The sequence below is a fragment of the Podarcis bocagei genome, assembly GCF_964188305.1.
Source record: "Podarcis bocagei genome assembly, chromosome: 5".
Taxonomy (NCBI): Eukaryota; Metazoa; Chordata; class Lepidosauria; order Squamata; family Lacertidae; genus Podarcis; species Podarcis bocagei.
In genome coordinates, this window is record NC_138129.1 from 79,249,806 (window position 1) to 79,276,252 (window position 26,447).

The window sequence follows — 26,447 nt, forward strand, 5'->3', positions numbered from 1 at the left end:
CCTCCCTGGGCCACAAAGTCAAGTAAGTGCCTTATATTTCTTAGTCTCTGGGACTAAATACAGCAATACATCTTCCACATTCCTTAGTCTGCTCATTTTAAAGCATTTAGTAAGCCTTAAGAAAAGAAAAAGTCGTAAGTTTGCTCTCCCAACTCCACTTGAGCATGGTCTCTTAACTTAAAAAAAATAAAGCTCTTTAGAATGGATGTGGGTGGGAACCTCATTTTTCCATCCTAAAAAAGCAATGGCTTTATATGCAATGCGTATAACAGTGTGGTGTGTTGTAGACTTGAATGTGTGAGAGTTTGAATCTACTTAGTTTCACATCCCACTGGGTGGCCTTATCTGAGCCTTACCCAGATAGATGTTGCAAACCATTTCATGCCTGAAGTTCTAGGCACACAAGCAGAATATTACTACATTATACTGGCCTGTCTGGCAATGCTCCCATCATAATCTATAGGTGGAGTGAGGAGTACAATAGGCAGGACTTGTGTGTGTGTGTGTGTGTGTGTGCGCGCGCGCACGTACACACACTAACCAAGCTACCATATGGTGCAACCAGGCAATACCATTTCTCCATATTGGCCTAAATGACTCCAGCTGTTGCTGTTTTCACCCCAGTGCTGCTGAAGTTGCTTAATATATCAGGAGTAGAACAGAGCAGACATGTAGCCCAACTCCCCCGTGTCTTATATCAGGCTTTGAAACTTGTAACCCACCAAGCTAGTCAATCACTGCAGTCAACGTATGCCAGCCTCCTAAGGTCACAAAAGCATTATTATCATTATGGCTGCTCATGTAATATTGCGAAAAGTTATACCAATCAAGCATGTATTTTATAGCCAGATGTCTTAGCTGGCTTCTTTAGCTGTAGTCCTACCCATCTCTTTCCCAACCAGTCTCATCCACAAGCACATGGTAGGCTAGCAGGCTTCTGACCCATCTTAGATCCCCCACTCCACCCCAATTTGGACATCAATAGCTATGTCAAACACGGGTGACATGTGGTTTCATTAATAGTCCCAAGGATCTCTTTCTTTCTCCATTCTTCAAAAAAGCAAAGTGGGAAAATACTGCTACCAAAATCAACATCCATCCAGAGACTATAAACAGCTCCTTAAAATATAAGTTAAGATTATGCTTTGGGCTAGAAACAGAAACATGACATTATCTTCCTTACCTGTCCCCTATCCAACTGGAGTGCTAAGGTGCAATCATTCACTCCGATCCATAATTTAAGGAGATTTCCTTAAACTACAACAAATTAGTAATAATCACATTAATATATAAAACAGTATCATTAAAACAGATACCAGGTACAGAACTAAAAACTGGCCAACTGTTGAACAGGGTACCTGACCAGGAGTACGTAGAGACCAGGGCTATGCTTCCTTAAATTTAACTTGGTGCTATATCTTGAAACCTGGTGGACACAACTGATACAGGGTTAATTTCCCATCCAACAGATTTCAGTAATACATGGGAGAGCACAGACTTCTAATGCTCACAGTTAACTATCAGTTTTTCCATTTTATCTAAATGTGTTAAGACTTTCCTGGTTCACAGTGGGAGTTCTCATCTGCCTATCTTTGGCAGCCCATCTTAACATTGTTTTGGAAGATGTCTACAAGTTTGACAGAGAAGGAAGTCGTACATTAATCCGCGCTGAGCAAATTTGTATCGATCATGTATTTTGAACACCAGATCCATTTCTTAATGTGGAGCTAAGTCAGCATACATAACGCTTGAACCAGAAGTTCCGTTTAATATTTAATCAACTGCTGTGATATTAACTATGCTACCACCAATTAAACCCAACAACAACTACTGTAGGATGAGTTGCTTACATTTAACGTATTTTGTACAATTGATTAAAACAGGCTTAAGCTTGTCGAACGCAGACGGTGTTCTAGTCAAAGATTTATTAATAGCACAACGTAAAACTCTGTAGACTCAAACAGACTCAAACAGAGCTACATGCACACACACAAATACACGTGTGCTTCCCATTTTCATACATTTGTCCCCAAGGCACAGAGAGGATTTCCCTGGCTCATAGAACAGACTAAAGGAGCCTACAAGCACAGACGCTGTGTGTGCTCATTGCAGCCAATGTGTCCATTTTTTAATGTGGTCTTTAAGCGCACAGTGACAAATAAACTCAAACCCATGAAATGCATGCCCTGAAATTACCAGTGCTGGCAGGACCATCTTAGGATAGGCTTTGCTTTGCCAGGGACACATTTACACCTCCAGTGAAAGGACTCCCAAGACCGATATTCTCTTCCTCTTACTTACGTTGCCCTCTCCCACTGAGCAGCAGACAGCTGTATATTGTAGTTGTAGCTGCTGATCTCTTTGCCTTTTCTGCTCAGTAATGTGGGCGCAATCAGCATGCAACACTGTGCTCAACTACTGGTGATAGAACTTCCCAGGATTGTGGAACTAGCTATCAGAGTTAATTGTGGTTTCTGCAGTTATTGCAATGATGTAGACTCTGCTGCTAGCTGAACAGCCCTGTTACTACATTATGCCAGCATCAGAACAGGGTAGCAGCTGCCAAGAGTACAAAGACCGTAGAGTTAGTCTTATTACTTATGTAATAGTTAATGCTATAAATATGTTCGAGAGTGCTTTATATATCTATAATTTAGTTATCAATGGCCTCCTCTATTAGCAGTTGGCAATTTGCCTCACAATGGTGGAAACACGCAAATCCATTAGAGTTTGAATGGAGCATTCACGAAGCATTATTTGTTGCGCCCAAACCTCTGCCACATTCCCTCTCTCTTCAGCAAATATCAGATAAGCATAAGTGTTAAAGAGCAAATACTATGTACCAGAAAATAAACCAGTTTATTGAAACAGACAATATTTTCAATGGCTGATGTTTTACAATGTGTCTTTTACGAGAGTATCATACAAAGGAAGTGTTTGATTCGTAGAACAATAATACCCAGTGTGATTTCGCAGCATACAAAACAAGAGCAAGTAAGCAGTGTTTGAGAACAGAGATCCAGGGGTCTGAAGTCTTTCATATGTTGGACTCTAACTCCCATCAGTCCCAATCAGCATAGCCAACAGTCAGAGAGATGGATTTGCAATCCAATAACATCTGGAGGACTGCAGATTCCACACCCGTTTCAGAGTTATGGAAAATCTATGCATTTGACAAAGCGTCTTTCATTTACCAAACTTTTTATTTTATTTTAATGAGGTACCATTTTGGTGTTTGGAAATGTGAGGAGCCCTGTGCCTAATACTGCTGTTTGACAGCCTTCATTTCATCAAGGATCACCCAGCTGCTGCTGAGCAACACTTATTATAGACGGAACTACAGCTACAAAGATCAGCCAAGATTCTGTACTTTGGGGGGACCAATTGCACTGGGCAATAAAAGTCAGTACGGAGGGCGCACATTTAATTATACCCTTCTGTTCCCACCCCCTCCTTTTCAAGATTTTATAGAGCTGGAAAAAATGACAATTGCCCGAAAGGATGAGTACACAAACTTTCTGCCAAGGCACCAAACAGAGCTCACTAATAAACAGCATGTGACGCTGCAAAAATCTAGTGCCATTCAAATGTTTTGGACTATAATTCCCATTAGCTCCAGCCAGTGTGAAGAGCATGGGCTATATATGCCTGCAGCTTAAACTTATGCATACTGCAGAGCTCAGAAGGGGGAAACTTTGGTGACTGAAACTGGATAAAGGGTACTATGCACTAAAAGACAGCATTCCGTACAAACATTAAGAGAACACTGCAAACTCCAAACCACTTCAAGTGTACTGTCAGACACGAGTCCCCAACAGCATCTTCCTACGTCTGTGGACAGAAGGACAAAGCGCAAGTAACCAGGGTATCTCCCATGTCTCCCTCTCTCTGAAGTGTATGCTGTCTTCACTAAACTGCAGTGGTGGAACAATGCTTTCTCACTGGGATGGATAGCTCTGCTGAGATTAATCTCAGAGTCATGGGTTCTTGAGCTTTGTGGTCCCTTCCAACTCTACAATTCTATGATTCTAACAGCTAGAACCAATGTCTCCCACAGAGATGGTGCAAAGGTAAACATGCACGGTGCAGAAGGGGAGGGGAGGCTGATGGACATGAAACCTCACAAGCAGGTAATGTGCACGCACTCTATTCCAACCACTGCCACTGCTGGCCACATACTCACAACTGCAGAATCAAAGCCTGGAAACATGGAACTGAACAGACACGGTGTTTCATTGCACACTAAAGAAGGAGGGATAAAGTCTCTCCACAGCCACCAATGGCCACATTCTCCCAGGGGAAAGTGGTTGGAGGCTGCTTACCTCAAAGTGGGTAAAGCTGAAGCTCGCATCTCATTCTCACACACAGAAACTTGGTTCGCCTTTAGTTGACACACAGCTCAGAAATACTAAGCAGACCGTGGAGGAAGAGAACCCTGTCCTTGTCCCCGGTCAACTTCATTGCTGTGCAATGCTGAAAGGGCTAGCACTGCGCAGCATGGAAATGCAACAAGGTCCCTCTGTCTAACCCACTGTTTTTATCTCCAGTTAGCTGATCCATGCCACAAAAAAGTTCTAAAAGGGACCTGCATAGCCTGGATAGCTCAGCTGGCTAGAGCATGGTGCTGATGACACCAAGGTTGCAGGTTCAACCCCAGTATGGGACAACTGCATATTCCCGCATTGCAGGGCACAGAGGGGGGTGGGACTAGATGATCCTCAGGGTCTCTTTCCAACATTGCAATTCTATGATCCCATGGACCAGAACAGCCACCTGGGTGCTCAACCTCCATCAAGCTGCTTTGTGCCTACAGGAAATACTCTGTTGCTGTTGTCAGTTTAAGCATTTATAATTTTACTTGATGAACTGGCTTTAATCCCGTAAACCATTCTGCGATTTTAATGGTGCATAAATAAATTGAGTAGTAGCCATTACAACCACCACCTAGGCTCCTCCTTAGACATGAAGGGATTGCTAATTTCCCCCTCTTCCGGATGCAACTTTTCGCAATGCAATGAAAACCGCTCAGGTGGGTTGCCTGGCATTCAGAACTGGCTTTTCAGAGCATACAAAGGGCTTGGGTGATCATGGTGGAGGAAGAGTTTGAAAAGCTTCAGTGAACATCCAGAACACTTTGTGTGGCCCTTTGGATCCCAGCCAATGCTCACAAATCCTGCTGTCAGAATGTATTATTTGTGTTTCCGCTATGCCATGGTTTCAAGCTTAATTTGATATTAGCCTCCCTCATTCTTTCACCCCCAGCTGTGATGGAATAATTGCACTTCAGTGGTCTCAAATATGCCAGATATTTTGACAGGTAGCTTCTTATCAGAAATATTTTAATTCTTAAGAACCGGGGGTTGTTAAGTGTAGACAATCTAACTTTAAAAAAAGAAGCAAAAAATGAAGCTATGTGGTTTTAGTAAAGTAAAAATGGGGACAGATGGTATTATTTTGAAAAATAATACCATGTCCACTTAGCAAATAGTTCTGGAAACTACTGAGCTAGATAAAACTATAATTGAAGAGAAGAGTTTTTACTTCAGCAGATAAGTTAGAACAATTTGGTTGAAAACCACTGGAATATCCCTGTCAATCTGGAATATTTAACTAACGGAGAAAAACAAAAACCCTCAGGATCAGTGATTCACGTTCCCTGGAAACACATGTCCATGGACTCAGACAACTGCTGGAAAAATATTGACTAACAGGGTGAAGTAAAACAAAATTCAGTTGGAACAGCAATTGGCCTAGTAAGTTGCTTTCCCCCCCATTACATTTTCATGCCTCAACGAACTTTGCCATTCTAGAGTAAGGTAGCATTACAGTTAGCCAACTCACCTGTGGGCAATAACAATTCCTTCCAGGCAAGTAACTCACCTAACCTGTCACTCAAGCTGCCTCTAAGCAGGAAAACTGGTAACATTTCTGTGGGCTTTCTGTTATCTATCCACAGCACTGAAGCAAAGGGAGTCGGTTCCATTACGGAACTTGCAGAGGAAAAAGCCCTTATCTAAGAATCAGCTCAGGTCTGAAAGCATCCACATGAAATAAAGAAATAAGAAACACAGCTGAAAAGGTAAAGGCACTCACTCAGGAGCACACACACACAAAACAACTTGCATCATAGTCCAGAGTCATAACGTTTTGCAATACGTGGCCGAGAAATCTATCTGCCACAACCACATTCCATTACAGCTTACTACTCTTAAGCACAAGAGAGCATCCAAAAGAAATTAATAGATAGAGTTACAGTTGCTGCATTTTTCTTTTCCAAATACACTGTCGGGGGGGGGGGGACGACGACTAGTAAAATGTAAGTTAAGCTACAAGTCAAAGATGGATTCCTTTGGGGTCTCTTCAGGACCCTTTCAGATGCCCCAACATGGAGGCAACTTACAAAGGATTTACAAAGGATGCTGTGTCACCTTAAGTCTAGGTTAAGGTCCCTGCCAAAGAATGTCTAGGTGCCTTTTTTGCAATGGCATTAATTATTATTTTTCATTTCTACACCGCTTTATATTTTAAAGAAAAATAAATCTCAAAGCGGTTTGCAACACATTGTAACATCAAATAGAACAATACATAATAAAGCCAGTTCAGGCTTCAAGGAAAATATTTCAGATCCTTTTTTAAGTGGCATTTTGCTTTCACCCTATTTATTTACCTACTTAATTTATATAGCTACCTCAGAGCAGAATAACTGTAGGAAGCCAGTGTGGTGCAATGGTTAGAGTGTTGGACGAGGTCAGGGTTCAAATACCCACTCAGTCGTGAAGCTTACAGGGTGACCCTGGTCCAGCCACAGCCTCTGAACCTACCTCACAGGGGCGTTATAGGGATTAACTGGGGGGGGGGGGTTGAACCATGTACACCTTGGAGAAAAAGGTGGGAATCTACATGCAGTAAATAAGCTGTTCTGCAGACCTGCTTAAGAAAGATGGAGGAACCAGCCAGATGAAGGTGTCAGTCCCCAACCTCGCATCCGGAGATCTCCATCTCTGGTCACAATTGGACCCATGCCAGTTGCAAAATGCACCTGGTGCCTGGCTAATTTCTAACACTGCTTGGGAAATCAGTGGGGTTTACTTTTGAGCAGGCGTGCATTTTAATACACTGTAAATGTGTTAAGCCCCTGAGCTAATTCTCAATCATTTGTTTAATTACAAAGCGCAGGGTTCATGTAACAAGTCCGGTTAGCAGAAGCCCTGTGCAAGAACTTTTGCCTCCACTCCTCCCCACACTTGCCCCCCCTCATTGGTTGGGGAAGCCAGGAGAGGAGGTGGGATCATTGTGTCTAGCGAGCTGAAATGCTTGCACTGGTGGAAAGTTGAATTCCTCCCAAAATAAGGTAGTCAAATCGAGGTAATGAATATACATCATTTATTGGTACATAAAAAGCAAAAATAAAAACATGGTCATGGGGAGAGGGGAAGCAAGTGTGTACAACACACCAGAGATTAAGCCATTTCAGGGAGTGCCTATAATCTGTGGGGACACACATCTCAAAAGAAGCCTTGAAGCCATTTTCCTGCACTATAAAGCAAAAGAAACAGATTTATAGCTTTCCAAAGGTCAGCTCATAAGTGTGTTATTATCATTTTTGGAACTTGCCAGACTCCAATTCTGTATCAAAAGATACAAAAATAACCAAGTATTATGAGCACACAGTGTAAATCCTTACACACGAAGCACTTGTTTTATAAGTAATGTTATGAGGCACAAAGTATAGCCAGAAGAACAAATTCGTAAAGTGCTTTTAAAACAAAAAACAAAAAAAACCCACTAATCTACAATAGATATACAATAGCATATACTATTAGAAATACAGATACAAATTGAAATTTATCAGTTCTCATTGCAATCATACCCTTGTTGTTGTTTAGTCGTGTCCGACTCTTCGTGACCCCATGGACCAGAGCATGCCAGGCACTTCCACTGTCTTCCACTGCCTCCCGCAGTTTGGTCAAACTCATGTTTGTAGCTTCGAGAACACTGTCCAACCATCTCATCCTCTGTCGTCCCCTTCTCCTTGTGCCCTCCATCTTTCCCAACATCAGGGTCTTTTCCAGGGAGTCTTCTCTTCTCATGAGGTGGCCAAAGTATTGGAGCCTCAGCTTCACGATCTGCCCTTCCAGTGAGCACTCAGGGCTAATTTCCTTAAGAATGGGTGCGTTTGATCTTCTTGCAGTCCATGGGACTCTCAAGAGTCTCCTCCAGCACCATAATTCAAAAGCATCAATTCTTCGGCGATCAGCCTTCTTCATGGTCCAGCTCTCACTTCCATACATCACTACCGGGAAAACCATGGCTTTAACTATACGGACCTTTGTTGGCAAGGTGATGTCTCTGCTTTTTAAGATGCTGTCTAGATTTGCTATCGCCTTTTTCCCAAGGAGCAGGCGTCTTTTAATTTCGTGACTGCTGTCACCATCTGCAGTGATCATGGAGCCCAACAAAGTAAAATCTCTCACTGCCTCCATTTCTTCCCCTTCTATTTGCCAGGAGGCGATGGGCCCAGTGGCCATGATCTTCATTTTTTTGATGTTGAGCTTCAGACCACATTTTGCGCTCTCCTCTTTCACCCTCATTAAAAGGTTCTTTAGTTCCTCCTCACTTTCTGCCATCAAGGTTGTGTCACCTGCATATCTGAGGTTGTTGATATTTCTTCCGGCAATCTTAATTCCGGCTTGGGATTCATCCAGCCCAGCCTTTCGCATGATGAATTCTGCATATAAGTTAAATAAGCAGGGAGACAATATACAGCCTTGCCATACTCCTTTCCCAATTTTGAACCAATCAGTTGTTCCATATCCAGTTCTAACTGTAGCTTCTTGTCCCACATAGAGATTTCACATCCTAGGCAGTTATTTAAAGACAAGCCAGGTTGAAAGCTTGTCTGCCACCACAATTCATGACATGTCTTCCTTTGCCATCAATGTTATCAAAATCTGCAATCCTTCAAATGTCTAATTCATCATTATTTGTATAAACAGGAGCTAATCCTAATTCTCAGGTGCACAGCGGATTTTTTCTTGTTCATCTCCCATAAAAGTGTTGGAGCAGCGGAAGAGCCCCACGTTGGCCAGGGGGTTGGACTAGATGACCCCCCCATGGCCCATTCCAACTCCACAATTCTACAATTTTCATAGCAGGACTTGAGAAAAGCTATTACTTTTACATACTAGTTCTTGTCTTTGCTTTAGAGCTCCAATGCTGTCCCAGATACATCCCCATCATAAATTAATGAGACACACCTGCTAATGCAACTGTCTTCAGGGCTAAAGACTAAATGCTACCATGATATAAATTAGATCAAAGATGACATGTTTTGCCAGAAACCTCAATCTTTGGCCAGTACACAAGGGTTCAGTGGTTAATATGGGTGGAAAGTTTTTACTATAACTCCATTGTGCTGGAACGTGGAAGAAGCAGGCTAGGAACCCAGGTGGTTCCAAAACTGTCACATGAGGCACAAGTATTTCCAGCTATGGTTGCTTCCAGCTAAGGCCAGTACTCCATATTCTAGTACAGTGGATGCTCAGGTTGCGAACGTGATCCATGCAGGAAGCACATTCGCAACCCGCAGCGTTTGCAACTTCCTGCAGCCAATCGGAAACCGAGCCTTGGTTTCCAAACATTTTGGAAGTCAAACGGACTTCTGGAACGGATTCTGTTCGACTTCCAAGGTACCACTGTACACAAAAGCAGCAGTGGCACTGGCAGCAGGAGAAATCTGCAGTCGGCGGGTGATATTACAGATGGTAAACTCACCTAGCAGATTCAATACTGCTTTCTACTATAAAGGCTTCATTTACCCTGGCCTCTGGTACTTGAGATACATATCTTCAGGACCCACCCTAATTTTTTTGTGATTGCTTAAGTTTTAAAACTGTTTCTAATGATGCATTTTAAATTGTTGTGACCTACCCTGGGACCATAACAGGTGAAGAGTAGGTGATAAATAAAAATAATACAAGTGTAAATAAACGCCCATTTCTACTGGTTGTGCAGAAGAATGCTTTGTTGCATTTGCATAAATATTTTTTCTCTGGTTCCAATTAATACTGCATATGCCGGAATAGTAGTGCTACTTATGATCGTCTTTCAAAGCAACTACAGTGGTACCTCGGGTTAAGTACTTAATTCATTCCGGAGGTCCGTACTTAACCTGAAACTGTTCTTAACCTGAAGCACCACTTTAGCTAATGGGGCCTCCTCCTGCTGCTGCGCCGCCGGAGCACAATTTCTGTTCTCATCCTGAAGCAAAGTTCTTAACCTGAAGCATTATTTCTGGGTTAACGGAGTCTGTAACCTGAAGCGTATGTAACCCGAGGTACCACTGTACTCTATTCCGAACCTAAAAATGGAAAGCGTAATGCTGGTGGTCAGCAAAAGAGGTTCAAAGACTGTCTCAAGGCAAATCTTAAAAAAATGCAGTATAAACACTGGCAACTGGGAAATACTGGCCTGCGAGTGCTCCAGTTGGAGAACAGCTTGTACCAAAGGTGTCATGGGCTTTGAAGACACTCGAACTCAGGACACAAGGGAGAAAGGTGCTAAGAGGAAGGCACGCTTGGCAAACCCTCACCGTGATCAACTCCCGCCCGGAAACGTATGTCCCCACTGTGGAAGGACGTGTGGATCCAGAATTGGCCTCCACAGTCACTTACGGATTCATTGTTAAAACCGTGTTTATGGAAGACAATCTTACACGGCTACGAGTGATTGCCAGAGAAGAAGAAGCTGCTGCTACTTGCACTACTGCCCAATAGCAATATATATTGACAGAGAAATGGCACACTTTTCCCTTCAGAAACTGTTACGACTCAGGAGGCATAGAACAAGACAGGACAGGGTTTTAGAAAGGAACATATCAGCAGATCATCTACACAGGTCAAGAGGGTCTGACAACCTGAAACAAACAGCACCAAGTCAACAGGAGGAAGGGTAAGCATTGTGTTTTCGGCAATTTAAAAGACATAGGCTTAGGTTTATTTCATACAGAAAGTCAAGGAATAAATGTAGGCCTAATTTTAAGAAAAAACCAAGTGTTTTAGAATGCACTGAAAGTTCAGGTTTTTTATTTGTGTCTTCAAAGGATTTTCCAGGTCAGCTTTAAATTCAGAAAAACAAGAAAATGAGAAAACGATAAGAAAACCTGAAAAATCTGGTAAATGACATAGTAAAGAACAAAAGCATACAGTACATGTTTTGCACTGTTTCTTCTGAATAAAGCCTGCCACTATGTACTATACTGCAGTCAGGTACACACAAAGACACACAGAAAAAAGATGATACCTAGGGCTACTTCAAGTAGCATATAATGGCAGAATCCAGTCAATCAGACTGTAATCAATCAGAAGCAACTCCTATTGAGTTCATTGCAGCTAACTCCCAAGGGTTAGGATTGCCGATTTGCTTGCCATATTCTAAATGCTTAAAGGTAAAGGGGCCCCTGAACATTAGGTCCAGTCGTGACCAACTCTGGGGTTGCGGCGCTCATCTCGCTTTATTGGCCGAGGGAGCCGGCGTACAGCTTCCGGGTCATGTGGCCAGCATGACTAAGCTGCTTCTGGTGAACCAGAGCAGCGCACGGAAACACCATTTACCTTCCCGCCGGAGCGGTAACTATTTATCTACTTGCACTTTGACGTGCTTTCGAACTGCTAGGTTGGCAGGAGCAGGGACCAAGCAACGGGAGCTCACCCCATCACGGGGATTCGAACTGCCAACTTTCTGATCAGCAAGTCCTAGGCTCTGTGGTTTAACCCATAGCACCACCCACGTCCCTCTAAATGCTTAGCCTGATTCCTTTACCTATCCCTCAAAAAGAGGGGTTATGAACAGACACATTTCAAGCTTTATTGCTGCTGCCTACATACACATAACATATGTATTTTATTTTCAAACCAACAGGTTCGAAAACACTATAACCTGACATGACACCAACAGGATATAAAATGTTAAGAAGCTTACTCTTGCGACTTGAACGTTTTCGCTCCGAAACGCCGCAAACCCGGAAGTGAGTGTTCCGATTTGTGAACATTCTTGGGAACCAGAACGTCTGACTCAGCTTCCGATTGGCTGCAGGAGCTTGGTTTCTAAACGTGCGCCTTGGTTTCTAAACGTTTTGGAAGTCGAAAGGACTTCCGTTCTACTTCCGAGGTACGACTATACAGTATTTCTGTGTCCTTATTTTGCTAACGGTGTGTATAAACACTTGATGTAATACTAAATTTTGTAAAAATGCTTATTGTAATATAATGCAGATGGTGACGGGAAAATCTCTGTAGTCTACTGAAGCCAACATCAAAGTACCCCTTAAGCTAGAGCCAAGTGTAAAGCACTGAATGACAGGGCTTGCTGATAGCCCATACACACAACAAAAACCTATTTTTAATAGCTCTACGTCATTTTTGTTGAAGACTGTCATGCACCAGCCACTATATGGTTCAGAATTGGGCTTCAAAATTATTTCCCCAACCTCAAAAGTTCACCATGACCCTCCTTCCATTTATTGAACCAACTGAGGGAGTGCTCATCTGTACAACGGACCATTGGCAGCTGGTGCCTTAGGCACTATGTCATGTTATTGGCTCCTTGGAGCTGTTTTTACCTTGGCTTTCCTACCCTTGTCGCAATCAGCAAGCTCTAAGTAATGAGATTTTCAAGAAAGGAAACTGCGTGCCACTGAACAGCAAAACGAGCCGCTTGCTTGCTTCTCGACCCACCCAAGGATTTGTCAGAAAGCAGTGTAGTACTATGCACAAAATTTTCTGCACCAAGGAGCAGCGCCTTAGAATGTTAATATATGGGTTTCCCAGTGACTCAGACCTGCCTGCCTGACCTGCATCAACAATAAGACTGCAATTCCTCTGACTTTAGCCCTAGAGTTCGAATGAACGCAAATAAAGGCTGGATCTGCAACTTGTCTTCCAAACGGAGCTTGCAGCGCCCTCAGCAAAAGCCCCTCGCCTCGTCTTTTTCGACTCCCCCCCCCCCCCGGGACATCGCTTTCTCGTCGTAGCCCTTCCCTAGTGGCCCAGTATTGTCTGAAACTCTTCAAGCAGGATCCAAGGCGCAGCTGACTCACACCAAAGGGAAGCAATCAAACCTGAAAGTCATTTTCACCTTTATTTTCTTAAGCGGGGGGGGGGGGGAGGGAGGGGGGGGGCTCGCTACATACACAAACTGCGCGCAGAGCCACCGGCTTATCTCACCAAGCCGCGCATTCAATGTGCCACTACTGGCTTGTGTCCGAACACCTTTCCTTTGTTTAAGAAAGAAGACAGAGAAAGAGAAGGGGGGGGGGGGAGACCCTGCATGGCAAGTAAACCAGAGCAACCCACGCACCGCCCATAGAGGAGGAGGAGGGGGCGCCGATGCGGGGGTCTCACCCGCCTTTCACCGCTCCCAGGGTCCTGAAATGAGGGGCACCCCGCTTTACACGCCAGCAGGGGAGATTGGGGTGGAAGATGAATAAGGGGGTCGCCTCCACCAAGAAAATTACAAATGAGGATTTGTGTGGCGTCCCCCACCCCTTTCCCAGCCCTCTGCTCGCCTATCCAGGGGAAATTCCCCGACCCGCCCCCCCAAAAAAACCCCACTCGCCTCCCCTCAGTACCCATTACCCCCCTCGGGCGCTTCCCCACAACACTTCCTCCACCCGCGCGCATCCCCGGGTACGGTGCCTCCCCAAAGGAGCGCCCCCCCAACGAAGCCGTCCTCCCTTTTTTCTTCCCTCGGAGGGTGGACCCGACCCCCCCCTCCCAACCACCAGACACAATGAAAGGGCGGACTACTCACCCACAGCTCCGTGCCCCAGCTCATGGCGACTCCGCAGGCGGCGCAAAGCTCCGCCGCCGCTGGCGCTCCTTTGTGGCGCTTCTCGTCAGGGCGCTGCTGCGGCTTCGGCTACTGCTGCTGCCGCCGGAGAAGGCGCGACCCCCGCCGCCCCTTGTTTGTTGCCCCCGCGTCGCCCCCTCGAAATTAGCACCGGGAGGGAAGGGGGTGGCAGTCTCGCTTCGGGCGCCTGAGAGACGGGCGGAGAGGTGGCGGCGGTAGCGGCAGCCGAAGGTTCAATCTCCAGCTCCGCCTTGCTTGGGGATGGGAATTGGGAGAGGAGGAGGAAGGAGGAGGAGGAGGAGGAAGGCGGGCAGCCGCGATGGAGGCTGGGAGAGGGGCGGGCTCGGCCACCGCCACCGCCGCTCCTCAGGGAGGCCCTGGGACAAGACGCGAGCCTAGGCTGCGGCTCCGTCGGGGGTGGCTAGGGCGGCACGCTTCCTGTTCCCGCCCGAGGGACGCGCCCTCCGCGCGCAAAGCAGCGCCGTGAGGAGACGCGGCAGTCGGAGGTAAGAGGAGGCGGCAGCTGGGTCGCTTCAGGTGGCAGGTGAGCGCAGGCGAGGCGTGGATTGCGCTCCTCCTGCGAGCAAACCGCTCTTTGCGCCTAGGAACTTCGCGCGCCAAGCAGCGCAGGTGGCAGGCTCTTTTGCGGCATGGCCGACAGCTTGCACCCCTCTCTAAAACAAAAAAGACTAGCTTCGATTTTCAAAAGGAATGTCTTTGTATGAATTCCTTTAAAAGTGATAAAATTATTCGAAATATAAAATGGACTACTGTCAGAATTTTATAAGAGGCAACAAAAAATAATCCGTATAATGCACACTCTCCAACATTGCTCCGTTGAAAATAGGGAGGTTCTATCCCGTCATAATAATAATAATAATAATAATAATATTTATACCCCGCCCATCTGACTGGGTTGCCCCAACCACTCTGGGCGGCTTCCAACATACTAATAAAACATTAAACATTAAGAAAATTTCATTATAAAGGGCTGCCTCCAGATGTCTTCTAAAGGTTGTATAGTTACTTATCTCCTTGGCTCAGGAGTCACATAACACTATACCGGCCAACATTTCTCCAATGAAAATAGGGATGTCCTACCATACCCTCCAACATTTCTCCAATAAAAATAGGGACGTCCTAAGGAAAAGCAGGACATTCCAGGATCAAATTAGAAACTGGGATGGCTTCTGTAAATCCAGGACTGTCCCTGGAAAATAAGGACACTTGGAGGATCTGCATAACTGTGCCCCTCAAAAGTTGGTACTGAGCCCTTCTGAGGTCTGTGCCCAAGGCTGATGCCTAGTTAGCCTAATGATGGTACTGGCTGTGACATCCAGGTTCTAGCACACAGACCGTTCCCTGCCCTGCTGCTTCCCTAGTTAGGTGCTTTGGTTCTTGTTTTTAATTAATTAATTCCAAACGTTGAGTGGTAAAATCCACACTACGACCACCTTAAACTCAGCCGCCTCGTTTTATCTGAGCACAGTCAGGGACTGCGATAATGCCTCAAGGTGAAGGCAGGCAGCCTTTTTCAACCAAGCCCTTGGCCAAATTTCAGAACAGGAAGTACAGGTTCTAGCCATTTTTGAAGGGTAATGCATCCGTTGGTCTTTTTTAAAAGACAGAAGCTAGTAATCTTCCATTTCAGAAAGAAAGGTCACTCTGCACATGCTTAGAAACACTCGGTCTGGAATTGTTTCCAGTAACAGTTGCCAAGCTCAAGCTCCAGGAGGAAGGAGATGGCCAGGAATTTTTTGTAGCTGCTGGAGCAAAGTGAAGAAACAAAAATGTTGGCTGCTAATTGTTGTTTTGAGTGTGGAAGTCACACTACCTCCAATGAAATCTAAAATTCAGTGCACTGCTTAAGATAAGCAGGGTCACTGTTCAAAGTGGCTTCTCATCTAATAGCCGTAATACCAGGGATGAAGTCCCACTTTGAAAAAAGCTCCATCATTGAATACCTTATAAAGGTAAAGGTCGAGCCGTGGCAGACTCTGGGGTTGCGGCGCTCATCTCGCTTTACTGGTGGAGGGAGCCGGCGTACAGCTTCCGGGTCATGTGGCCAGCATGACTAAGCCACATCTGGCGAACCAGAGCAGCGCACAAAGCAACGCCGTTTACCTTCCCACCAAAGCGGTACCTATTTATCTACTTGCATTTTGACGTGCTTTCGAACTGCTAGGTTGGCAGGAGCAGGGGCTGAGCAACAGGAGCTCACCCCGTCGCTGGGATTCGAACCACCAACCTTCTGATCAGCAAGCCCTAGGCTCTGTGGTTTAGACCACAGCGCCACCCGCGTCCCACCCATACCTTATAAGCCACTTCACAAATTACTATAGTTTGCTTTTGATTGCAGTGAAACATTGTTATTCCAGCAATAACTGTTTGAGAGAAAGTAGACCCTCCTGCCTTCCCCTGTTCAACATTTGTACTTGTGAATGAGGAAAGATTGTAGGAGTGCACACTTTTTGGTTTGCACTCATTATACTTCCAGGTCTGGCCAGTCCTTCTGTTCAAGGAATGAACAGAATAGGAAGTGGTTTATTTATGCTACTCCCTACACATCTGCACCATTTTAGTAATGTCAAATGCAGCCCATCTTCCTTTTGTCCAGTGGGGGGAACATGAGTAGGACCACTGATTGAATGCATGGAATGACTTGGTGGCTCATGAGAATTAGAGCGCTAAACAGCATAACTGTTCATGTGAATGTAACCAACCACATTCTGTAAACCTCAAAACATTCAGTTCCACAGAAGTCAGATTCAAGGTGGCCCAGGGCTAGATACTGTATAGTAATGAGTGAATAAAAGGCCTCTCCAGATGTGATGCGTTCTTGATACAATAACAGCGCATTAGTGGTGGGTTTATTCTGCTTTATTAGTTATTCTGTGATGCTTCCCCAATTTTACGTTTTCACTGTCTGAAGACTATTGTGCAATGAAAGCAGGACACCCCCCCACAGCACATTTGTAGTATGAAAAATTACAGGATTTCAGCATTAAAAGTTACAGGATATGCACTGATTGGAAGTGAAGCAATATGATAACTTGAAAACTTTGCATTTGCACAACCATCCTGTGCAATGGTTAGTCTAAGAAATAGCAACTGATGCTAGGTCTCTAATGAACTTCATGGTTGCATGGGTATTTGAATCTGTTGCCTGCACACACCCAGTTTTAAAGATTGGTCTTAAGGTGGTATTGGTCATTTATTTTTATGGCCTGTGTTCTCAATTTTATTTCTGGTTTAGGCAACTTATCTGAAATAATTTATTGTGGATTTTTATACCCTTCATGGACACTCTTAAATCTTGTCACAAACTCTTATCCCCAAATGCTCAGTTTATCTAAATGTGGAACTAACATCTAATACAAAAGTAAGTAAAAACAAATCAAAACTGGCATTGTATGAGCCACACAGGCACAGTTAGCACCCCTATATTTTTTTGCTTTTAACCACAGGAAAAACAAAGCGTGAAGATCAGAAATAATGGTTTTAACTGTTAGTGGAAATTATTTGCATTACACTTCTTCAGGGGGGGGAATCAAAATACTAAGTAGTATGGATTGTCTCATACAGGTGAGTTACTGGGCACTTCCATTTTCTTAAAACAAAAAAGGAACAGTGTAGTAGTGAGATTCTTTAATGAGCAAATTAGAAAATACAGTAATTAGGAGCCATGTGAACAGACTGGTAATTAAGTAGAACGTGCTTAGGTGCTGTATCTTAAAACAGCCATATTAAAACAGCCCATTAGCAATGACCATGCCTCGAATTAACCTCGTTTGTTACGATACTGCCCTGGCATTGACTTAAATGTAGAGGGACGTATCCTGGGCCTCTTGTAACCTTCTGAAGAGAAAAGGGACACTTCTAGCCTCCAGAAATTTGAGATACCAGAGGGCAATATGAACACTGGAAAGGGTTGGCAAACCATAGGACAAATCTTTTTATATACATAAAGAAACTCTTTGGGTTGTGCCCAATGTTGGTCCTACTTAGAGTAGACCCATTGAAAATAGCAGACATGACTACCTTAGGTCCATTAAATTCTAAACTGCAGAGGTAGCACCAAGAATATATATTGGAGGGGGTGGGGCTGCGGAAAAGGTAAAGTGCATTTATGGGGAAGCAAGTTTTGTCTCCCATGTTGGGTTTCTGAAAGAAAAATAGCGAGCTTTGTCTGAAGAAAGTTCTGCTGGCGTTCGTGCAGTTGACTTTCAAGCAGTAGTGTAGAGGTAAATTTTGGAACACGGGCACTTCTTGAGAAACCTTGCAGCTATCCAAAAGGGAAAAGAAGGGAAGGTGTAGCCAATGTAGACTGCAGTTGGCAAAGGGAAAGCAAAAGCAACTTGTCTGCCCAGCAGAAAGGGAAATCCTCTCAAACGAATTTTTTACAAGAAAAACATCTTCAGCCTTATCAGTGACATCTTTTCATTGCTAGACGTCCATAAGCAAAAACACAGTTCTCAGATAATTTTCTCCAAACTGTTGCTAGTCTGAGGAAAGATACCACCTCGCTTACTCTGTGCATTTAAACGAGGGGTAGATTGCAAAATAGGAAAACAAATGACAGGTAGGTTGAGTCATAACAGAAACTTATGAACTACTCGAGCATGATTGGATAATTAGATGATGATGAGTCAATAGCTAAAATTAAGTTGTGTGATTTGCTTCAGTGGGGCATAGCTGGGTCATACAGCTTAATGGTTCAAGTAAAATATGCCCATCCCCCATCCTGAACTCTTAATGACTGGCTGTCCTCTCTTCAAGGCAACTCACATATTTCCAACAAGCCCAATGTGTGCCACAATTTGGCCTAGTTGTAGCTGTGCCACAAACTTCAAACCTATCCATCACCCAACCACTTTCCAAGTCCCTTGTTTTGCCTTGCTGGATATCTTAGGACAGGGGTCAGCAAACTTTTTCAGCAGGGGGCTGGTCCACTGTCCCTCAGACCTTGTGGGGGCCTGGACTATATTTTGGAAGGGGGGGAATGAATGAATTCCTATGCCCTACAAATAACCCAGAGATGCATTTTAAATAAAAGGACACATTCTACTCAGAATTCATTCTACACAGATTCCCGAACCATCCACGGGCCAGATTTAGAAGGCGATTGGGCCAGATCCGGCCCCCGGGCCTTAGTTTGCCTACCCATGTCTTAGGAGAAGAAAAGGCTAAGAAGTAAACCCTACACAAATCCAGAGTGGAGTCCCCAAGACAGCTGGATGGCGCCCTGTTCACCTCCTTCTGGCAACTGCTGCAACCCAGGACCTCTGATATCCTTTGAATGACATTAGCGAGGCCAAGATGTGGGTCTTGTTGTGTGGGCAGCCCAGGACCTCACACACACTGCCCAGGCTTGTGCCTAGGAGAGATCACGATGTGCTGCTAACACAGCAGTTTGACTTCACTCCTGGAAGAGCACACCATTGTATCTTGAGGCAAACGGATGCCAACAAATGTTCTTACAGGCTTTCTTCTTGAAACCAAACCCACTTCTTCTGTGGTCATTGGTTCATTCCCTTAATCCACATTCTGAATAGCTACTATATTTGCTCATTTTCATTCATCCTTACCAGTGTCACTACGTTTCTTCATTTTTTTTCCTTCCCATCATCTATTAGATTTTAAGCTCCTTGGGGGACAGGAACCAGGGGCATTGTTGGGGGTTGCCCAATGGGGCCCAAGCCCAAAGTCTTTTGTTCTGGACTCCAGATCTTAAGTCTCTTCCTCCCCCTTTTCAGCCACTGCTTACAAGGTGGCTGGGCACACTACAAAGCACCATGCCAATGAGATCCCAGCCACCTGAATCTTCCCAGAGGCAAAACTTTGTCCTGTGCCATCCCAGATCTTTTAAATACCTAGCAGTACCCCAGTAGAAACCCATGGAACTCTGTACGGTGCCACTATATAGGCTTGTACGGATAAACCATAATCATAAAACAAAGCAAGACAAATCATGTTTTTAAAGAGAATAAATAATAGATGCAGCGAGAGAGAGAGAGAAGTGAATGGTAAAAAAGAATCATGAGTCTTGTGTGTAATTTACCACCCTTTAAAAAAGAAAGTTGCATTTTTGTACAGCATCTCCATGGAGGACTGGATCAAATCTCATAAAGTAAGGAATGTGAAAACAAGGACATTGCTAACTTGGGAGGAAGACCTCTAAGAAAAACAACACATTGTGCAGACTAATTAAAGGAAATATGCATGGGGAAGCTAATCCCTTGGAAACATGCCACAGATTCAAGCACACCTACACTGGAAGAATATTTTGTTAAAATAAGAAAAGATCAGAAAAATCAGTACCACAACAATACTTCTGTAAAATAGGAAAAAAGGAGAATAACTGAAGCCCCTGATGTGACATTGTAGTAGTGCATTAAAAAAAAATGTGTTAGCTGTGTCAATTCTAAAGAGGTGCGGTCTCCCTTTGGTCTTCAAAGCGTTCTTAAACAAGGGGTCTTTGCTCACACAACCTCTCTCTTGCTACTAGACGGGAAGGAACAGGAATGTTTTTCTCCTCCCTGCTGCTGAGGCTGGCGGGTTGTGCTCCATCTTCATTTCTTCTGAGTCTTGTCCCTCACCTTTCTGCTTGAACCGTTTTCTTCTGGGACTGAACAAACTGGCTGTTCTAGCCCCTTGCAAATGAAAACTCTGGAAAGTTCTGGCACATCTGAACGTTGGCAGCTTTTCAGGGGCAAGTTATCACCAGGATACACGCTGATTATTCTTTCTGTGAGCCTGCCATTATTTGGCAACCTTTTGTTTACAGTGGAACATTGCTCAGGAGCGCAGGCGATGCGGACAGCTCCTGTTGTTTGCAGAGAAAAGGAAGCAGGCCACCTCAACCCTTCCCCATGCTAGGAGGAAAAATGAGGGGTGTGGGGTACCATGCTTCTTTTCAGTCCTTCTTCACAACCCATATAGCACACCATTAAAACAGATAAAAGTGGCATACAGTAGAAAGGTACCATTTTACGCAGAGGGGGGAGCTGAAAATGCACCTCATCTTCCCATAACAATCTGATGATTCATAACAAGGGAATCTCAAAATCCTGATGATACAATTTAAGTGTGCTTCCTGCTGATAAGATATAATTCTCTGAGAATCAAGGAACTGGAAGTACCTTGTTTATGTGCCTGGATATTGCTGTCATTACTGGATTAGAGGCCTGCTCTGATGAAATTATACTGTTTTTGCTGCTTTATTTTTTTGCTTCATGTTGGCGTTTGAAGGATTTAATAGTGTAACCCGCTCTGCAATGCCATTTTGGTCGTGAATAATGGCCTGCAAATATTTTCAATAAATAAAACGTACAGAACAACCGCTGAAAGTGGAAAAAATATATAGCTTCTTCCTCCTTTTCTTAGATCTAGCTGTACTCCCAGGTTTCTCAAGCAAAAGCGCACACACAACACTGGCTTTGAAATGCACAATCCCTTTTTAAACTGTTCTTTTAACAGTGGTTCGCATATGGAGCATGACATCAGCTGTCATGCTTTGTAATTGCCATGTTTGATGTAGATGTATGGATGAGGAGTTCAGGGGCCAAAATGTCAATCGCAACATTGGATTAGCATAATCGGCGCACATTTCTTGCTATGATTTGCTTATAGCTTTGTGCCAGAAAGCAGGGATTTGCATGTGGTATGGTTATAAGAAATCTCCCCAGGAGATAATGGAAATCCCCAGTTGCCGAGGCAAAGTTCAGGAAAATGCATTAATGAGGAGCAGGCAATTATAGATCAGTAAGTAAATAGATCACAGTGGTTTGGCTGGCAAACGACGTCCAGTATAAGCCATGCATGTTTTTGCAGTGCTGCCAAAGACACAGAATGTGTCCAGTGCTGTTGACACCCTTAGAATCTGTTCTGGGGGTTTGGTGGACCCTCCGGAAAAGATTTTGGGAGTGCATGGGGGGAGGGGCTGCAGGGGAGAGGAGAGGAAGGTGAAGTTCTATTGTGCTAGCGGAAGCCTACACTTGCAATACTGTATCCTGTCCCATAAGCTATGCTAGCCATATATAGGCTAGGGCCCAAAGATCTCTGTGCATAGGTGCAAAGATATTATGCAAATGTACGGGGAGACAGCTAATCTAACTGACTGTCAGTAACCACTAATCCTTTGTTGAATTTTTGATTTATTTAATTTTTATACCCCGTCCTGTATTGTAGATCTCGGATCAAGAAACCAAATAAAGTGAGTGCCACTCTGGGGTACAAATAGCCAGATCAGTCAAATTCTAGTCTGTGTCACTTTCATATGGACTCACCCATAAGTCTGTTCCATTGGACTTTCATATTAATTTGCAAAATAATAATAGAATCATAGAGTTGGAAGGGACCCTTCAGGGGTCATCTAGTCCAACCCCTGCAATGCAGGAAAAGGAGTAGTGTGCCTGAAGATTCATATGTAGATGTATATTTGTAAACATGTTTTCTCTTCCAAATATATATATTGCATTTCTGTTTCCTCTGTGACTGTTCTTCCTTTTTACCCTCTCTGCCTAAACTGAGGGGCACAGGATTTGGCAAGCCATTCCACCAACATAGCAGTGCTATCTCTGAACTGGTGGATGCTAAGTATAAGATTGCTCAACCCACAATCCCCTGGACTTTGTTCAGCGTTTCTGATGCAGATTTCAGCTTTAAAGAAGTATCAAAATGCATTCAGAAAGGTTGGGTAGCAGTAACATAGCTCCAAACCCCTAATGAACAATAAATATAGAATTGCTTATTTCATTATTGCATAGGATGTGGACATGTGTTTCAACCTGGCCTTCAGCTTGTCACTGATTTTAATTATGTTTTAATAGTTGCTTTTATTATTATTACTGTCTTGACATTTTATTACCATCAAGCAGCATATAAATCTCGTGAAATACAGATAAATTTCAATTTCTTACCCATCATTCAATGTGCAAAAAAGTCAAGAGAACAGAATAGCCCATATATCTACCTATCTATATCTATGTATATCTATATTTCAGGTATATATATATTCAGCATACCACATGAAGCTCATAATGAAGGGGCCAGACTCACTTCTGTGGGGAACAAATTTAATAACTATAGGGCTTCCACCTCCATTCACAACTAATTTAGTGGTGGAACTACCAATTGGGCCCACTCGGATAGTCTTTTAACACCCAAGAGGACCTGTAGAAAATGAGTTGATCTTTCGGATATCTGGGTCCTACATTGTTAAAATCAATGCTGAGATTAACCCACATAACATTTTAAAATACTCATACTCATTATGAAAAAATATCCCTGTTTTTCTTTAAAGTTAATCATCAAACCTTTGTAATAATTAAAGGAAAGTTTCCTTAAGATAGAAAGTTTCACTATGAAACGTCATTTCTCAGGCAGCCGCAATAAATTATTGTGTTATGCATGAGCGCCACCTAGTGGTACCTAGTGGGAAAACATACTTACAGCTGTCCACCCACCCACCATAGGCGCCGACTCCATGGGGCCTGAGGGGGCCCGAGCCCCCTCAAAAATTCGTTTGGGGGGGGCTCTGCCCCCCCAATAATTTAAGAAAATTATTAGGCACCTTGCCAAAAACCGCGCAGGGGACTCCGGCGCGCGCCTCCCAAAGTGACCGGGAGCTCCTGAGAAGGGGCGGGCAGGTCGGTCAGTCAGAGGAAGACCCCCAGCGGCGGGACTTTAGAAAGGAATGGAGCCGTGGGGCCGAGGAACGGCGTATTCGTCGCCGGCGAGGGACCGGGGTGAGGGGAGAATGGAGGGGACGGGAGTTCCCGCCGCCGGAGCGGGGCTTTTTTTCTGGGTTCGGCTAAGGTGACGTTGGTAGGAGGGGGTGGCCGCCTCCCGGCGCGAAGCCTGGGGAGGGCAGGCCGGTTCTTGCATGCAATAGCACCACTGCCATCCTGCCGCCAGTATGGACCCTGGTATGGGCCCCCCCAATATTTTTTATAAGTCGGCGCCCCTGCCACCCACCCACCCAAACATAACTAAATTTGAAACACACAAAATAATTTTACTTGCATGAGTAGATGACAGCAGTTATGAGTTAGTCTCTGGGGAGATTGGAGGCTCAGTTGTAACAACCAATCACTTTTGCTGTGCAGCAGATCCTGTAACTTAAACCTTTGCAGCAACAACACTGGGCCAGTAGCTTTCCAGTGTTCGGTGGGAACTAATTGCACTCAAGACATCCACAAAATGACCCCAAACAATTTTGTCCTCCAGGAAGCTTGTGCGAGTCAAGATATTTCATGAAAGCATTTGTTCTTTTCAACAGACATACTTGAGCATTTCCCTCCAGAAAACTGCTAATCAAGTACTTACAGCTCACTGAGTAGCACAGTGTTACAGTGGTGCCCCGCAATGCGAATGCCTCGCAAGACGGAAAACCCACTAGACGAAAGGGTTTTCCGTTTTTGAGCTGCTTCGCAAGACGAATTTCCCTATGGGCTTGCTTCGCAAGACGAAAACGTCTTGCGAGTGTTCCGATTTTTTTTCCGCCCCCCCTTTTCTAAGCCGCTAATAGCCTTTTAGCCGCTAAGCCTTTAATAGCCGCTAATCCGCTAAACCGCTAATAGGGTTGCTTCGCAAGACGAAAAAAACGCTAGACGAAGAGACTCGCGGAACAGATTATTTTCGTCTTGCGAGGCACCACTGTATTTGTATATTAATTATAGCAATGAACTTACAGCATGACGTTGTGGAATTAAATTTATGTGTAGCACTTGTCGCAGGCAATTGCTCAAAGCAGGAAAGAAACGTACAGCCCTAGTTTCACACTTACTTTCTAGTTCATCGCTTTTGAAAACACAGGCTGATCACTAGGTGGAGCTTCTTCGCTGATTACTTTTAAAAGAAACAAGACTGGGGAGGAGACACAGAAGAAGTCAGTTAATAATATATTGAAGAACTAAATAAAATTTAAATTTTATTTCTGTTTAAATGCATGGATTTGAGTGTGATTTTCCTTGAGCCACTCTTGAGAAGCTGAAAGCAGGGTAGGGGCTGCTTAACTCTTCCCCACCCCTCTTGCTGTTTCTGTGCTGAAAATTATATACCCACCCTTACGCATAAAACAGCTGTTTTCTGCAAAGGAGATAAAGGAAGTCCACAACATGTCTCGCTTGGTTCTTTGTGGTGAAATTTGCGCTGCAGAACACACAGCATTCCTTTGGTACAAATTTCTGGTCTTGCTAAGATTACTACAGTGGTACCTCGGGTTACATATGCTAGAGGTTACATAAGCTTCAGGTTACAGACTCTGCTAACCCAGAAATAGTGCTTCAGGTTAAGAACTTTGCTTCAGGATAAGAACAGAAATTGGGCTCTGGCGGCGCAGCAGCAGCTGGAGGCCCCATTAGCTAACGTGGTGCTTCAGGTTAAGAACAGTTTCAGGTTAAGAACGGACCTCCAGAACGAATTAAGTACTTAATTCGAGGTACCACTGTATTCTACTTCGGGAGAAATGGGGTCCACCACTGCAGGAGACAGAAGGCTAGATTGATCCAGCAAAGAATTTTTTATATTAAGTAAAAAATTCTGATCCTCGCTTCTGCCTGTCTGTCTCTCTACAAACTACCACTGGCTCAAGGCTTGGGCAGGGAACAGAAGGAAGACAAAGCAAATTAAATTGAGAAGTCATCTCATCTGATTTGGGGATAAAGCTTTTTGTTGTTGGTAAAAGGCTGCTTGCTTGGTAATGCACGTATTCCTACATTAAGCAGAGAAAATGCCCTCCTGTGTGAAAACAGGACAAAGGCTGGAATCCAAAGAGCGACTTCAGGCACACCCAAGGATTTCGGCACACCCAGCAGGATTGTTGCTGAGTTGTTTTTATTGCTTTCTTTGAACAGGAGCCTCCCACTGAAGACAAAAAGGAAACCGCTTCTGAAAGTCCTGAGTTTGCCATGTGGCAGGGAGAGGTTCTGTTTGAGGATAGCGAGTCCAAAGGGCTCTCTGAGCACAGAGGAAGTACTTGCGCAGCATTTTGGATCGCAGCCAAGGTCTTCTCCTATGCAAGGCAGCGTCATGCTTCCACACCTTCCCAGGCCTCAAGTTCTCATTTCAAAGCATGCTTGGGAACATTTAATTATGCCATCACCACCCTGGGACTGATCTTGCATTAACCTTTGCCTAGTGCACTGCAGCCAGAAAAGCTGTTATACATGCCAAGCAGCAAATATTAAATGCACACCCAACTGAATTTATTAATGAACTGCTTTGGAGATGGATGTGGAAACAGCTACTAACCTGAGCCCAAACCACACAATAGCATTACTGCAATTATGACTAACATTACTTAAGATGAAGGTTGGGAGTACTGTAGGAAAATAACTTCAGGATATTTTATAATTTCTTACTTTGCGATTTCTGGGCCGTGCAGGTCTTTCTGTGCTCTTAGCATACTTCTATGATTCTAGTTCTTTTTCCAGTCGTAAGCGTTGGAATTCCGCAACCAAAAATGCCCATTTCCATACATTCAACTCCAGAAGCTGAGAAATTTTAAAAAGCAGCGCAAATTAATACCAGAAAGGAAATTTTAAATAGCGGATCCAAAGAGAACATTTGCACACAAAACGTAAGGAGCTGATTAC

At 44.2% G+C, this 26,447-nt stretch overlaps 1 protein-coding gene across 3 annotated transcripts in view; it reads right to left on the bottom strand.

Moving 5' to 3' along the window:
- The window catches only part of FNBP1L (formin binding protein 1 like), a 73,531-nt gene extending 59,320 nt beyond the window's left edge, over window positions 1-14,211 (bottom strand). Inside the window, exon 1 of one of the 3 annotated variants that reach the window (XM_081195029.1) lies at window positions 13,810-14,211. In XM_081195029.1, the coding sequence (XP_081051155.1) occupies window positions 13,810-13,833 (24 nt within the window). In that variant the 5' untranslated portion in view covers window positions 13,834-14,211. The remainder of the gene's footprint in view (window positions 1-13,809) is intronic. The other 2 variants (XM_081195026.1, XM_081195027.1) reach the window with 2 other exon arrangements.
- Between the last annotated feature and the right edge of the window lie 12,236 nt (window positions 14,212-26,447).